This window comes from Rhinolophus sinicus, chromosome 1 (genome assembly GCF_057876585.1).
Source record: "Rhinolophus sinicus isolate RSI-liver-muscle chromosome 1, RSI-T2T, whole genome shotgun sequence".
Lineage (NCBI taxonomy): Eukaryota > Metazoa > Chordata > Mammalia > Chiroptera > Rhinolophidae > Rhinolophus > Rhinolophus sinicus.
Window position 1 is genome coordinate 86,995,379 of NC_142501.1, and position 13,594 is coordinate 87,008,972.

Sequence of the window (13,594 nt, forward strand, 5' to 3'; positions counted from 1 at the left end):
TTAATTTTTAAATAGCATATTTAGTATTAAGGCCAAATAAGCTTGTTCATTTGCTAATTAAATGACCTGGAAGTTAAATCTCCATTCCAGGGAGTATGTGTCTGGAGTGCTAAGTGCTATGGCCTTTAGAACCAGCAAGAGGCCAAGCCCAGCAGCCTGGAAAACCTCAGAGCCGGCATGACCAGAGACATCCAGAGCTAAGGGGCAGGCACATGGCTTCATGCTTTCACTGTGGCTCCAGAGAAAACAGATGACTGTCTTCAGAAATTCGGGCGTAGAATCGGAAAAAAATTTTTCTTAATGTTTAATAATATCATCTTCAATTAGTTTTGGTTAAAAGGCATTGATTAAGCCCAAGTTCCTCCTTCTCCAACTCTCTGTCATTCCCACTCTCTATCCCTTTATCTTAGCTTTCTCTGTTATCTCTGTCTCTTTGTGTTTGTTTCTTTTCATACGAATGACTTATACCCTCTACACCCACTCATGATACCACAGGGGTGGCCAGTTCTAGAGACAACAGAATCAATTTCCTGCAACTGAAAGGTCATTCTGGAGAGGGAATTAACTTTGCCAGTGGTTATGAACACAGTGAGCTGACTGTATCTAGACTCTCTCTCCCATAAGCAGATATTTGGTCTGCTTATGATTCCAAATGCTGAAAGCATTCCACCTATACAGAACACTTCATTTGTTATTTTTAATTTAAGTTTTTTATAGGTAACACCTAGTATAGATGAAACTACAATATAACCAGAGATCAAGATGTAAATTAAGTTTCAAAAATCCTGTGGTTCAAGTTGCTATTAAATTGCTATTAGCACCCGAAAATGCCTTTTAGATTATAGTCAACTCTTTGGGAGTCAGAGAACTTTGATAAGTGTTTTATTTCACAAATTACCTGCTTGTTTGGAAAATGGCCCTTTCAAAACCCAGCTCCCTCACCCTCAAAACTCATCTTAAACTCATAGTCACATCAGAATAGGATCTAGGTGTCAGCAAAAAAGGAAAACAAACAAACCCAAAACTAAACTAAACTAAAATGATTTTCCCATTTAAGGTCTGAATCTCTGTGGCTTTGTAAGCTACTCCATTATCATACAGACTAATGCTTTAAAATAAAGGAAATAAACCAACAGACATAGAAAGCCTGTTTAATCAAAACTCTTCATTTCAAACTCTTAATTTCCTAGTAACAGCATCAGAAGCCAGCAGGAAGGAAGAAAGGGGAGGTGAAAAGGATTGTCCCATGTTGTCCCTAAATAGAACGGTCTTCACAACTGGCAGGAAGCACCTGGGGGATTGCTTTAGAAATCTGGAAAGAAATTGTTTTTGAAATAGGAAGGGAAAAATAAATTGGTTTCCAAATTCAGATGCTTTTAACATTTTTACATACTCGTACACACATTTTTATAATCTGAATTCTGATAATAATTGAATTCAAATTAAAAATGTGTTTAAATTTAGGGAAGAAGGCAGATAATGTCAAGATAGGAAATCGAAACAGGAAATTTTAGCTTAACTCTGAATCTCCTTTTCTTTGACTAAAATTGACCTTCAATATTACAGTACTTTCATTTTTACAGCTCTTTACATATTCTCTAAAAAAGCTTAAAAGTGAAACAAAGATGTTTCTTGACTAATCTAATCCCTACTGCCCAACTCTTTTAACTTTCTAAGTTTATTAAGACTTTAGAAGATATTCTTTCCCAAATCTATTCTTTAATTGACAATTTACTAATGGAATTGATATGACTTTCCCATTTTTTATTTTCCATAAGAAAAAATATTCTGGTTCCTTTTATTATTCTTATCTTATTTCTTTAGATGTAATTCTCTTTTTTTCTTTTGTAAATAATATGAAATTTATTCATTCTAGAGAATTCTGTTGTTCTGACAGCTGGTAATATGAATACATATTTACCTACATTGCTAGCAAGAATGTTATATAAGGTAGTTAGTGGGGAAATATCAGCTCTCAGACACTGAAGTCAAGGGAAAAATTTGTACTTGTAGACGACCGATCATTTAAAACTTGGTGTTTTAAATAAAAATAAAAATAAAAAATTTCGCCATTATATAACCACTACTTTAAGCAAATTTTACTACATTCTGTTAATATGTCAAATTGAATAATCCAACTAGAAACACAGGGTACTGATTCCTCTTGTCAGCAATACTTTAAAAGTAGGGATTTATTAAGCATTCTTTTATTACCTCAACTTCATTACTTTTGCAAAATATGTGATGAGTATTCAACTTAGATTTACTAGTGTATTTAAAATGTTGTCAAAATGAAACAAGCACTTTTAGTCATAAATGTTACTGATTTAAAAGCATGTATGAGGGGGGATGGTTATGCTTTTGGAATCTCAGTCATTACTGAAAATAAAATATGCTTTGCCTTTTCTTTCTTTTTAAAACAGACACGTATTTTACTGAGTTCAAGTAACGTTAGAAATACTCAAATTTTAACTAATTTTTGTGATTTAGTTTTTAAAATGAGTTGTTTTAGATTGCTCCCTGTTAAGATACCTAATTTATATATTTCAGAAGACATGTCGTAGACCCTGTCGTTATAAATTCAGTGGCAAGACCAATTCTTTCTACCATTCTTTGTTGTTCTGGTTTCAGAATTTCAAGTGGGTTTGCTGTCAACTTTAACGTACCTTTAGAGAATAAATTAAGTCTCCAATTTCTTGCATGTGTGGTGCTCCTGGAGCTGGAATGCTTTTCTTCGGCCAACTGAAAGTGGATCCTGGTCCTCCTGTCACAGATTAAATCTAGTTTCAGTAGTTTTAAATTTAGTTGGTTCCTGACCAAAGAAAAGAAGTACCCTCATTTCTCTGTTTAATTTTAGGCAACCACAATCTATAGTCTGACTGTAGTCTTTGGGAACTTCAAGAATATCACTATTTTTGGCTTTGGGACTGGTTAATCTAATAGAGTCTATATTCTTTTGGCATTGAATTTGTGATTATACCCGATTGTAGTCGGCAGGGTTACACAAACCAAATGAGCATTTTAGTTTATATTCTTTTTCTGGTTAGAGTATGGTTCTCCCAACCAATTTCTCATAGCAAATAGAGGGCATAGGCCATCGTGGTAATTTTATTGTGTTTGCGTTGCCTGTATTCTCACCCCTACCTCTGCTTACCTACAATTTAATCCTTCTGAGTAAGAACCTTCACACGTCACCCAGCACTAAAACCTGGTTATATGCTGGGGTAGTATTATGTATAGGAGGGTCCTTGGGACAAATAGTAGATGTATTTGGACTTATTTCACAGGTAATATCGGCTGTGTTTTGACTTTTAATAGCAGTCTTACTATGTGCCAAGTTTTATGCCAAGTATTTTACATGAATTATTTGACTGAAATACCAGGTGTGGTATATAATCACATTGTCCCCCTTTTGCAGATGAGGAAACTGAGGTTTAAAGAGAAGTAGAAGGTCAACTCTTTACTAAGTGGTACAGCTGGGATTTGAAGCCAGCTTGCATATGCAATTTTAATATCTGATTTAATATTTCCTATCTGGGGTCTTCAGCTATGCTGTACAGCCTGCATTACTCCCTAGGAAGTCACTGTGCTATGAGTCCTGACAAAGGGCTACCAAGGATTCTAGACACATGTGTTTGTTGACTTGGTTGTTCAAAGAAAACTGTAGGTTCAGCAGGCCTCTGTGCCCTGCCCTATCCATACACCACTTACTGTAAATTGCTTTTCTTCTTGGGGACCTCACTTATTTGTCTCATCTGTCAAATAGAAATAATGTTATTTTAGGTGGGCTATGTAGTTCTGTTTTTATAAAAAGAAACTCTTTTTATTTTGAAACAGTTATAGATTCAGAGGAAGTTACAAAGATAGTACAGAGAGGGACAGAGAAGCCCTGTGTACCCTTCCCCAAGTGGTTACATTTTATGTAACTGTATCACAAGCAGAACCACAGCACTGACATTGGTATAAAGAGTATGTATAATTCTATGCCATTTTATCACCTGTAGGTTTGTGTAACCAATACCAAAATCAGGATGCAGAACTTTTCAATCACCATTAAGCTCTCCTTCCTGATACCCATTTGTCGTCACCACCCCTTCCCTCCATCCCTAACCATTGGCAACTACTATTTGTTCTCCAGCTCTATAATTTTGTCATTTCAAATATCTTTTAAAAAAATAATTGTGTTTTTATTATGAGCTATCTCCATCAGAAAATTACAAAGAACACTTTAGCAATATATATATAACAACCACTCAGATTTAACAAATAAGCAGATTTAATAAATGTTGTATTTCCTTTACAATTAAAAAACCCCACATATTGAGATTAAGGCCTCTTTGTCCCACTTTTTGATCCTGTTGACACCCACCCTCCCCAGAGATAAACTCTACCCCAATGTTATTATGTATCTTCCTCATTTATGATTTTATCTTTTTCTACATCCCTAGATGCCTATAATATTATGTAGCACAGTTTTGTAAGTTTTCAAAATGTACATAAATAAGTCAACAAATATTTCTTGAGTGCTTACCATATGCTAGGCATTACCGTATTATAGAACCTGGGAATATGGTGATGAATAGGAAAACCCTTGTCCTAAAGATACAACCCTTGTCCTTATGAATAGATACAACCCTTGTCCTTATGAATACATAAGATAATTGCAGGTATCTGTAACTGTCTGAAAATGATAACATAGGATACAGTAGTCCCCCCTTATCCCAGAGGTGGACATGCTCCAAGACTCTCAGTGGATGCCTGAAACTGCGGTTAGTACCGAGCTCTATACATACTATATTTTTTCCTATACATACACACCTATTATAAAGTTTAATTTATAAATTAGGTATAGTAAGAGATTAATGACAATAACTAATAATAAAATAGAACAATTATAATAATAATATACTGTAATGAAAAAGATGGCTGTCACCCATCTTTTATGCTCTCTGATTATGTTTCTAGAACATGGACAGATAATTTTTGTTTTTGAGAGTGGGTGGGTTCTTTGCTCTGTACTCTACAGCTCTACAGCTGACTTCATCATTTGCCCTGCAGCATTGCCACAGAGTAAGTACCAAAGTTAAACTGTCCTTCCATGTTTTATGCCCTCATGCTTCCTTTGCAGTTTTATGAATGTAGGTTCCATTGGACCTCTTCCAGAAGGGCCCAGTTTCATCACAATTGATGCTTTGGATGGTATCCTTTCTCCTTAATCAACTTCTTCAACTGTGCCAGAAATAGGGCAGCAGCTTCTTTATTGGCAGGCACACCTCTGCAGTAATTTTTATATTTTTCAGTCCAAACCTATTCCTGAATCTGTGTAACCATCCCTTACTTGCAGTAAATGGCTGGCGTCACTGGTTTCAGGGGCTCCCTTGCTGAAGTCTTCGTACAGGCTCAGTGCTTTCTGATGCAACAAGCTGTTGTCAGTCAGAATGTATTTTCTGTTTATGTCTTCCACCCACAAATTTTATCCTGTTTCCATCCTAACTAAGCACTTGTCACACACTGTGGTCAGAATTTTTGCAGTTTAAGGTGCGACAGCAAAACTAGCACATATTCCTTCCTTTTCGATTCACAGATGAGATTTGTTCTCAGGGACCTCAGCACATAATTTTTTTTTTTTTCTAATTAAGTTGAGAACTTTCACCTTTTCACTTAAAGAAAGCATTAACGGCTTTTTGGGGGGCCTATCTGAATTGCCAGCATTACTACTCTTACACTTTGGGGCCATTATTAAGAAAAATAAGGGTTATTTGAACTCAAGGACTGCCATCCTGCAACGGTCCACCTGATAACTGAGAGATGGCTACTAAGTGACGAAAGGGCAGGGAGCGGTGTACAGCGTGGAGACGCTACACAAGATTTCATCACCTTACTCAGAACAGTGCTCAATTTAAAGCTTATGAATTGTGTACTTCTGGAATTTTCCATTTAATATTTTCCAACCACAGTTGACTGCGGGTAACTGAAACTGCGGAAAGCAAAACCGCGGACCAGGGGGGACTACTGAAGTGTGGTTGGGATTGGCAGAGAGGTGGGAGGATGAGGGGATTGGCAGGGCTCTGAGGAAAGGCCCTGCGAGGATACAGCATTTAAAATTGAACCCTAAATGATGAGAAGGAACAAGTCAAACAAAAGGAACAGCTAGCAAGTGCTGATGTTCTCCAGGAAGAATGAGGTGGGTGTGTCCATGAAGGAACAATACCTGCACTGAGGCTGGAGCAGTGTAAACACCAGGGAGAGTGAGGTAGGTGAGACCTGAGGGGTGGAGGGTAGGCGGTCGGAGCAGGGTGGTGGAGATCAGGAAAGCCGAGGAGACCTTGGTAAGGGGTTTGGGTTTTATTAAGACGGCTGGGGGAAGCCACTGAAAGGTATGAGCAGGGATGTGCCTGGTTGCCGTATGGAAGACGGCATAAGAAGGAACAAGAGTGGGAAGCACTTAGGCTGCTGCAGTTTTCCAGAGAAGAGATCGTGCAGGGGGATTGTGGTGTCTTCCAATGAGATGCAAAGGCTTGGCATCACTATCCTTCTGCGGTTTGCCTTTAGGATTCAACATTGTGTATCAAGATTTACTTATGTTGATACTTTTAGATGAAGTTAATTTATTTTGATTGCTATGTATATCCCATTCTATGAGTATACCAAATTTTCTTTATTCTGTCTCTTATTAAGAGACTTTAACGATATAGATTTTCCCCATACATAGTTCTGCCCAAAGCATTTGTGTGTGTGTGTGTGTGTGTGTGTGTGTGTGTACAATATTTATTACCAGGCCAGACCTGCAGATTTATTTGTTGTTGGACATGCCCCCAGGGCGGCCTCGGTGGCCGGTGGTCTTGGTGTGCCGGCCTCCAACACGCAGCCCTTTGTGGGCCCGAATTTTCTTTAGTCGCTCCAGGTCTTCACGGAGCTTGTCGTCCAGACCACTGGCCAGGACCTGGCAGTATTTTCCGTCCTTGACATCCTCTGTCTCTTCCAGAACCAGTCCCGGATCTTGTACTGGCGGGGTTCTGCGTAACAGTGATCCCATGTGCCACCTCACCCTCAGGGCGCCCTCCTGCCCGGGGTGAGGTTGCTGTCTGCTCTCCGCGGCACCACACGAGCGTATCTTCGCTCCACACCCTTAACTGCAGTGATTGCGAAGGCTCCTTTCCGCCGCCGGTTGATACTGGTTTTGAGCACTCACAAAATGTGCTGGGACTTCTCAGGGATCACTAGAGACATGACGGCAGCCCCAGTGGAGGCCTCCTGTGCAAGAGAGCCCAGACATCCTTACATGTGGATGCTTGTGGATAGGACATAAAAGCTGGGGTCTTTCTGTATGCTCATTGTCAGCTTTTTCAGGTAGGTCTCCAAACTGCTCTCCAAAACTGCTCTCCAAAGAGGTTGTACCAATTTGTCGTCACTGGCCGTGTATGAGAATTTCTATTTCTCCACATCCTCAACATTTGGTATTGTGCTTTTAGCCACTGCCAATCTGTTGGATATGAGGTTTTTGTTATAATGTGCATTTCCTGATCACTATCTCTTATGTTCTTAGGCCCCTGGGTAGGCTTCTTTTCTGAGAAGTTTTTGCGCCTATCCTATACCTACTTTCCTGTTGGGTTGTTTGCTTTTCTCTTATTGATTTGTAGGATTTCCTTATATAGTTTGAATAATTATCCTTTGTTGGATTTAAGGCATTGAAATATGAATGGACAACGTATTTCCTGGGTTTTATGCATTAAAATAATTTATTCCAATTTTTAGCTTGTCTTTTCACTTTTTTAAAATGAACATTTACATTTAAAAATTTACCACAGTCAGATTTAGCAATCTTGTGTTTTATGTTTTGTGTTTTCCAACCATAAGGTCATACAAATATTAAAGTTTTGCTTCCCATTTTAATTATTGAATTGACATGGAAATTAATTTTGTGAAGGAGGGGAAGTATGAATTAAAAAAAATTTTTTTTCCAGATGGAAAACTAACTGATTGAGCACCACTTATTAAACAGTCTCATCCGTTTGCTACTGATTTGCAATGTTATCTCTGGCATGTATCAAGTTTTCCCATTAGCATGCTCTGTTTATGGGCTTTCCATTCTGTTCTGCTGCTCTATCCGTCTGTACACCTATGATATTCTTTTGAAATTACTGTAGCTTCATAATAAGCCTTGCTATCTGGTGTGGTGAATTGTCTTTCTTTGTTCTTCTAAGTTATCTTGGGCATTTTGCATTCTTTATGCTTACATTAACTTACGAACCACTTGTCATATGCCATGGAGAAAAAAAATACCTAATGGATTTTAATTGTAATTGCAATGAATTTATAGATTAATTTGGAGAGTTGCCATCTTTGAGTCTTCCTACCCTATACATGAATATAGTATTTATTTTAGGTCTGTTATGTGCCTCAATAAAGCTTTGAAAAAGCCAAAGGAACTTGCATTGTTTATAAGTTCCCCAAGTTTTTGTTGCTATTATTAATGTAATCTTTTTGTTTGTTTGTTTTAAAATTATACCTCCTATTAGTTTTCTGTTGGTATATGGGCTCACTATTGATTTTTAAATATTTATTTGTATCCAGCAAGCTTTCTAATTCTAGTAGTTTGAAGACTCTTTGGAATTTTTATATGTACACCATCATATTGTTTGCAAATCATTATTTTATTAGTTTTTTTCAATTAGCCAGCATTTAGCCAGTCTCCTTTAGTCCCTTCTAAACTCTAGCATCCTTGAGTCTATTCAGTGCTTCTGTATGTCTGTGCGGGTAAAAATTAAGCATGGGCTTCATTCTTGATATATAATATCTTGATGCAATACACGATAATCTTACTTTATTCTTGCCTCCTAGTCCCTTCTCCACTGAACTTACTAGGAAACTTCCACTGAAATTTTGACAACAAAAATAAAATAGATATAACTTCAAAAATCTTTAAGAAATTAGACATCATTCATCACTTGCTGGTGTCTGTGATAACCACTGTCGACTCAGACACATGCTGCACATATTATAAATATCAAGATGTGCGCCAAGAAGAAATGAGAAAAAGGAAATTATGTCAATCCTCAGTATGTAGAACACACACACACACCCACACACACACACACATACATGCATGCATACGATACATATGTGTGTGAATAAAGTCATGCGAGCTACAGAACATATTAGCATGAGAGCATATTTTCTGCAGTTGGAAAAATCAAATCTAGCAAATGGATCCAGTTGCCAGTTAAGGTTCAAAGGTGTATGGCGGGTCTCTAAGAGACTTTGGGAAATATTTTTTCTGGAAATGAGTCCCTACCCTTTGATCGGTCCCTTGGACCAGGAGTGGTTCAAGTTTCGGTGGTTCTCACCTCCTAGGATTATAGTCAGGCTAGTCCATATGGTGGATTGTAGCAAAACTCCCCTTCACTGCTCGGCTCCTAGGAAAAGGCCTCTCTTCTGCTTCAGAGCCCTGCATTCTGTAGCTCACTAAGACACTGGCCCTGACCCTATAGTGGTGGTGGTGGTGAGAGGAAAAACACCGGAGGTCCATGAACTCATACAAGTGACACCCAGTTCATCACCTGGGTCTGCTGCCATCTTTGCAGTGTCCGAGGTAGAACAGGAAAGGCAATGGGCCCATTCCTCTTGAAAAGCTTTGTGAAGGGCCTGGCCTACAGAAATTTGCTGGGCCTGCTTTTCCCTCCCCGGAGGGAGGTCCAGTCAGGATGTGGTCTGAACTGACAGGCAGTTACCAGGCCGTTTACTCTACCACCAAATCTGCTTGGTCAGAGACCAAGCCATAGCTGTTCCCCGAAGCTATGAGAGTAAACACGGCCTCCTATTTTTAGTAGCTCATTGCTTGCAAAAATAGCTTGAAATCCAGACCTTTGAGTCTCAGCGGCTTTCAGCTTAACAGGCCATTCTGTTAACAACCATCTCAACGATGACGATAACAGTCACCACTGACATTTACTGGGGTTTATGGTGTGCAGGTGTCGTGCTAAGTACTCTATCTACATGCATTATCAAGTTTCATCCGCATATGGTGTAGTCATTGTTATTGTCCCTATTTTTCAGATCGGGAAACCAAGATTCAGAAAGCTTATGCCGCCGGCCCAAGTTACAGAGCCCTTCAGAAGCAAAGTCTGATCCCGAACCCAAGTCAGTCCAGCCAGATGCCACAGTTCATGTTTTTGACCACTTCTTATTCTTGCCTTTCCACATTCCATGATGGCATCTGTGTTGGGATGTTTATTACATGGGATCTGGTCCAGGTTCCTTAAAGAATTTCAGTTAATAATTGAATCCAAGTTAAATACTCAAGAGATTATGCCCATTTATATGGGAAATATTAAATATCGTTTTTATTATTCTTTTATTATTTTTTAAACCATTGGATTTACAAGTTACCTTGTTCTTCTATTGTATTCTTTTTTTTACAGAGAACCCCAAAATGTTTTTCCAACACAGTGGTATTTGGGGTGATTGCTTGACAATTTAAAGGGCGCCCAGCAATTGTGTAGAATGGAGTCATAAAATGGCCAATAAAATCATCAAAGCATGAGCAAGCTCCAGGGCGGAACCAGAAATGTGGTTGCCTGTTCCTTGTTGATTGCTTTAGCAGAAAAATCAAGTTCAGGATCTTGTGTTTTCAGAGATGATTTGCATGCATTATCAGAATAGCTGCACCTGGAAAATTTTGACTTAAATCTATTGATCTCATGTAAATTGCATACGGGAAATAATAACCGATGATTTAGCTGCCAAATAAAAGTCCAGGGAACACCCACATGGGCACATTATGCTTGTTCCTAATTTGACAGCTCTCAGAGGGAAAACATTGTGGTGCTGGCTGTTTCCTGGTAAGTCCTCATTGGGTACATGAGTGTATAAAAGCTCCACCAATTAATTATGTGGCGAGGTGGGGTGGCGGGTGGCGGCCTCACAGAATGCCTGCACTTGGAATTAAGAGTCAAGGCTCTTCTGCTTGCAAGTAACAGAAACCTACTTCAAACTAGCTTAAGCAAAAATAAATGAATAATAATAATATTTACATATACTGTTGACCCTTGAACAACATGGGATTGAACTGCGTGGGTACACTTATTCACTGGTACGTGGATTGTTTCCAATACATGCAGTACTGTAAACGTATTTTCTCTTCCTTATGATGTTCTTAGTAACATTTTCTTTTCTCTGGCTTACTTTACTGTAAGAATATAATATGTAATACATATAACATACAAAATATGTGTTAATTGACTATTTATGTTATCAGTAAGGTTTCCAGTAGGCTATTAGTAGTTACATTTTGGAGGAGCCAAAAGTTATACACAGATTTCAACTGTGTGTGGAGGATCTGTGCCCCTAACCCCCACATTTTTCAAGGGTCAACTGTATACATATGCATGAGATCATGTAAATAGGACAGGGGTTTTGCTCTAAGGATACAAGGTTTTCTCATGGAATCCAAGGATGGTTAAGTATTGTGGGCTTCAGGAGAGACCAGAATGCCTTTGGTTCAGGGCAGCTCCTCTCAGGCACCTCCTCTCAGGTCACCCATGACTCAGGGGACCCATGACTCTTCATCCTTGCTTCTCCATCCTCCTCTTTTCTTCTCTTATTCTCGGTGTACCAGCTCTATCTTGCTTCTCTGTGTACAGCTGGCTCACAACTCACAATGTCATCTGTCCTCAGCTTATGTGACCAAAAGACTGTGACTCTGCACCTCAGGTCCAAATTCTGGGTCAGAGAATGTAATTAACTCAGCCCATCTCAGGTGAGCAACCCCAGTTGTCAGCTCCTGCCTGGGAGGTGGGGCAGTTGGGCTCAAACATGGCCTTCGGGGGGCTATGACTGTGCAAGAAGGGTCAGTTTCCAAACATTCTTTTCTTTCTATTCTTCTAAATACATAGACTCTCAAAAAAGTTGAATTTTTGTCACTGTTACTCCTCTACTGATGGGGAAAAATATGAGAAGTAGATGCTATCTTTGCGTGGATAGGCCATATATAAATGAAGTATTGGGGAATGCCTGTTTTAAAAAATTGATGCCCCAATAATTTACATTTTCATTCCTCAGATCAAGAGGAAATGATTCATGCTATCCTAATCTAATCTTTTTATGTTTGAAAGAATTTTATTGATCGTTTTCCAAAATTAACTACACTAACTATAATAAAGAAGTAGTTTTGTCTGACACATTATTTCATTGGTAGTTATGCCTATCAAATAAACCTGATTTGAATGTGTTAAGAAAAATCTAGAAACATTTAGATTTGTGAAGTGATTAGTCACCTATTTCCATATCTGCTGGGTAAATTCAGAATTTTTGCATATTGGGTTTTTCTTTTTTAATTTGATTGCTCACTCATCTAGGGTAAAATGTTTAAGAAACAACCAGCCATGTCCTTGCCCCATCCTGCCCCCAGTCAGAGTGGTCTTGGTGATGTTATATGTCAACACAGCTTCTGAGTAGTTCTTTTAAGTTCTCTTCTTTCTTATTTAAAATTGTGCTTATAATATATTTCAAATACACAAAAAGCATAGAGAATAATATGACCCCTTGCCCCCCCCACACACATACATGTAACAATGACAATTGTTGTGACATTGCTTTTACTAACCTCCTAAATAAACAAGTTGCCAAGTATTATATATGCAGTGTATAACCACGATACAAAAAAGTTACCCAAATTGTACTATGTCTCTTATTGGATACGTATGAGTATACTTATTAAGACATAAATACACAATGGGGAGGATACTTAACCACTTCCGAAGGGCCATAACCTGTCAGAAATTGAATGTGTGAGGCCAAGGGCTTCAACCATATCTGTGGTGTTTTATTTAAAAAAATTATCTGTAGCAAATATGGAAAATGTTCATTGTTGATTCTTTGGAAGTTTTTAGTATAAAGCATATGAGACATTATGACTTTTCAAGTAGAAACTGGTCCCTTAGAAATGACTCCACACCCCATGAGTTTTTGTTTTTTTGTTTGTGTTGTTCCTTTGTTGCTTTCAGTTTTACATCCATCCCACATATCAGTGAAATCACACGGTTCACGACTTTTTCTGTCTGGCTTACGTCGCTTATAGACACAGACAATAGTTTAATGGTTACCAGAGTGTAAGGAGGAAGGGGGGGTGGTAGATGAGGGTAAAGGGGATCAAATATATGGTGATGGAAGGAGAACTGACTCTGGGTGGTGAACACGCAATGTGATATATATGTGATGTATTACAGAATTGTACACTTGAAACCTATGTAATTTTACTGACCATCATCACCCCAATAGACTTAAAAAAAATAAAAGAAATGACCCCCCCCCAGGCACATTTGTAATTAAGGAATTACATGATTGACCATGGGGAGTTGTCCTTTGCGTGCGTATGCATTATAGAATATCACTAGAGTCAGATAATGGAGTAAGACAGGGGAAAGGAAGTGTACTTCACATTGTGTAGCCTGAATTTTATTCTAATTGTCTGATGCTTTTCTAAGGGTTAGTAGAGGTAGAATTCATAACCATCACCATCATCATCATAGCTGATATTTATTGCATGCTTTATAAGGTGTCAGTCACTTGAAAACACTTTACGTGGGGTATTAGT

General features: G+C 38.4%; 1 protein-coding gene and 1 pseudogene across 4 annotated transcripts in view; one reads left to right on the forward strand and one right to left on the reverse strand.

The window, feature by feature from the left end:
* SOCS2 (suppressor of cytokine signaling 2) overlaps window positions 1-10,535 on the forward strand; it is a 30,098-nt gene extending 19,563 nt beyond the window's left edge. For all 4 annotated transcript variants that reach the window (XM_088801218.1, XM_088801198.1, XM_088801204.1 and 1 more), the window contains one exon: window positions 10,057-10,535. In XM_088801218.1, the coding sequence (XP_088657344.1) occupies window positions 10,057-10,128 (72 nt within the window). In that variant the 3' untranslated portion in view covers window positions 10,129-10,535. The remainder of the gene's footprint in view (window positions 1-10,056) is intronic.
* On the reverse strand, window positions 6,794-7,230 carry LOC109433777 (small ribosomal subunit protein uS13 pseudogene; annotated as a pseudogene).
* Window positions 10,536-13,594: the final 3,059 nt, after the last annotated feature.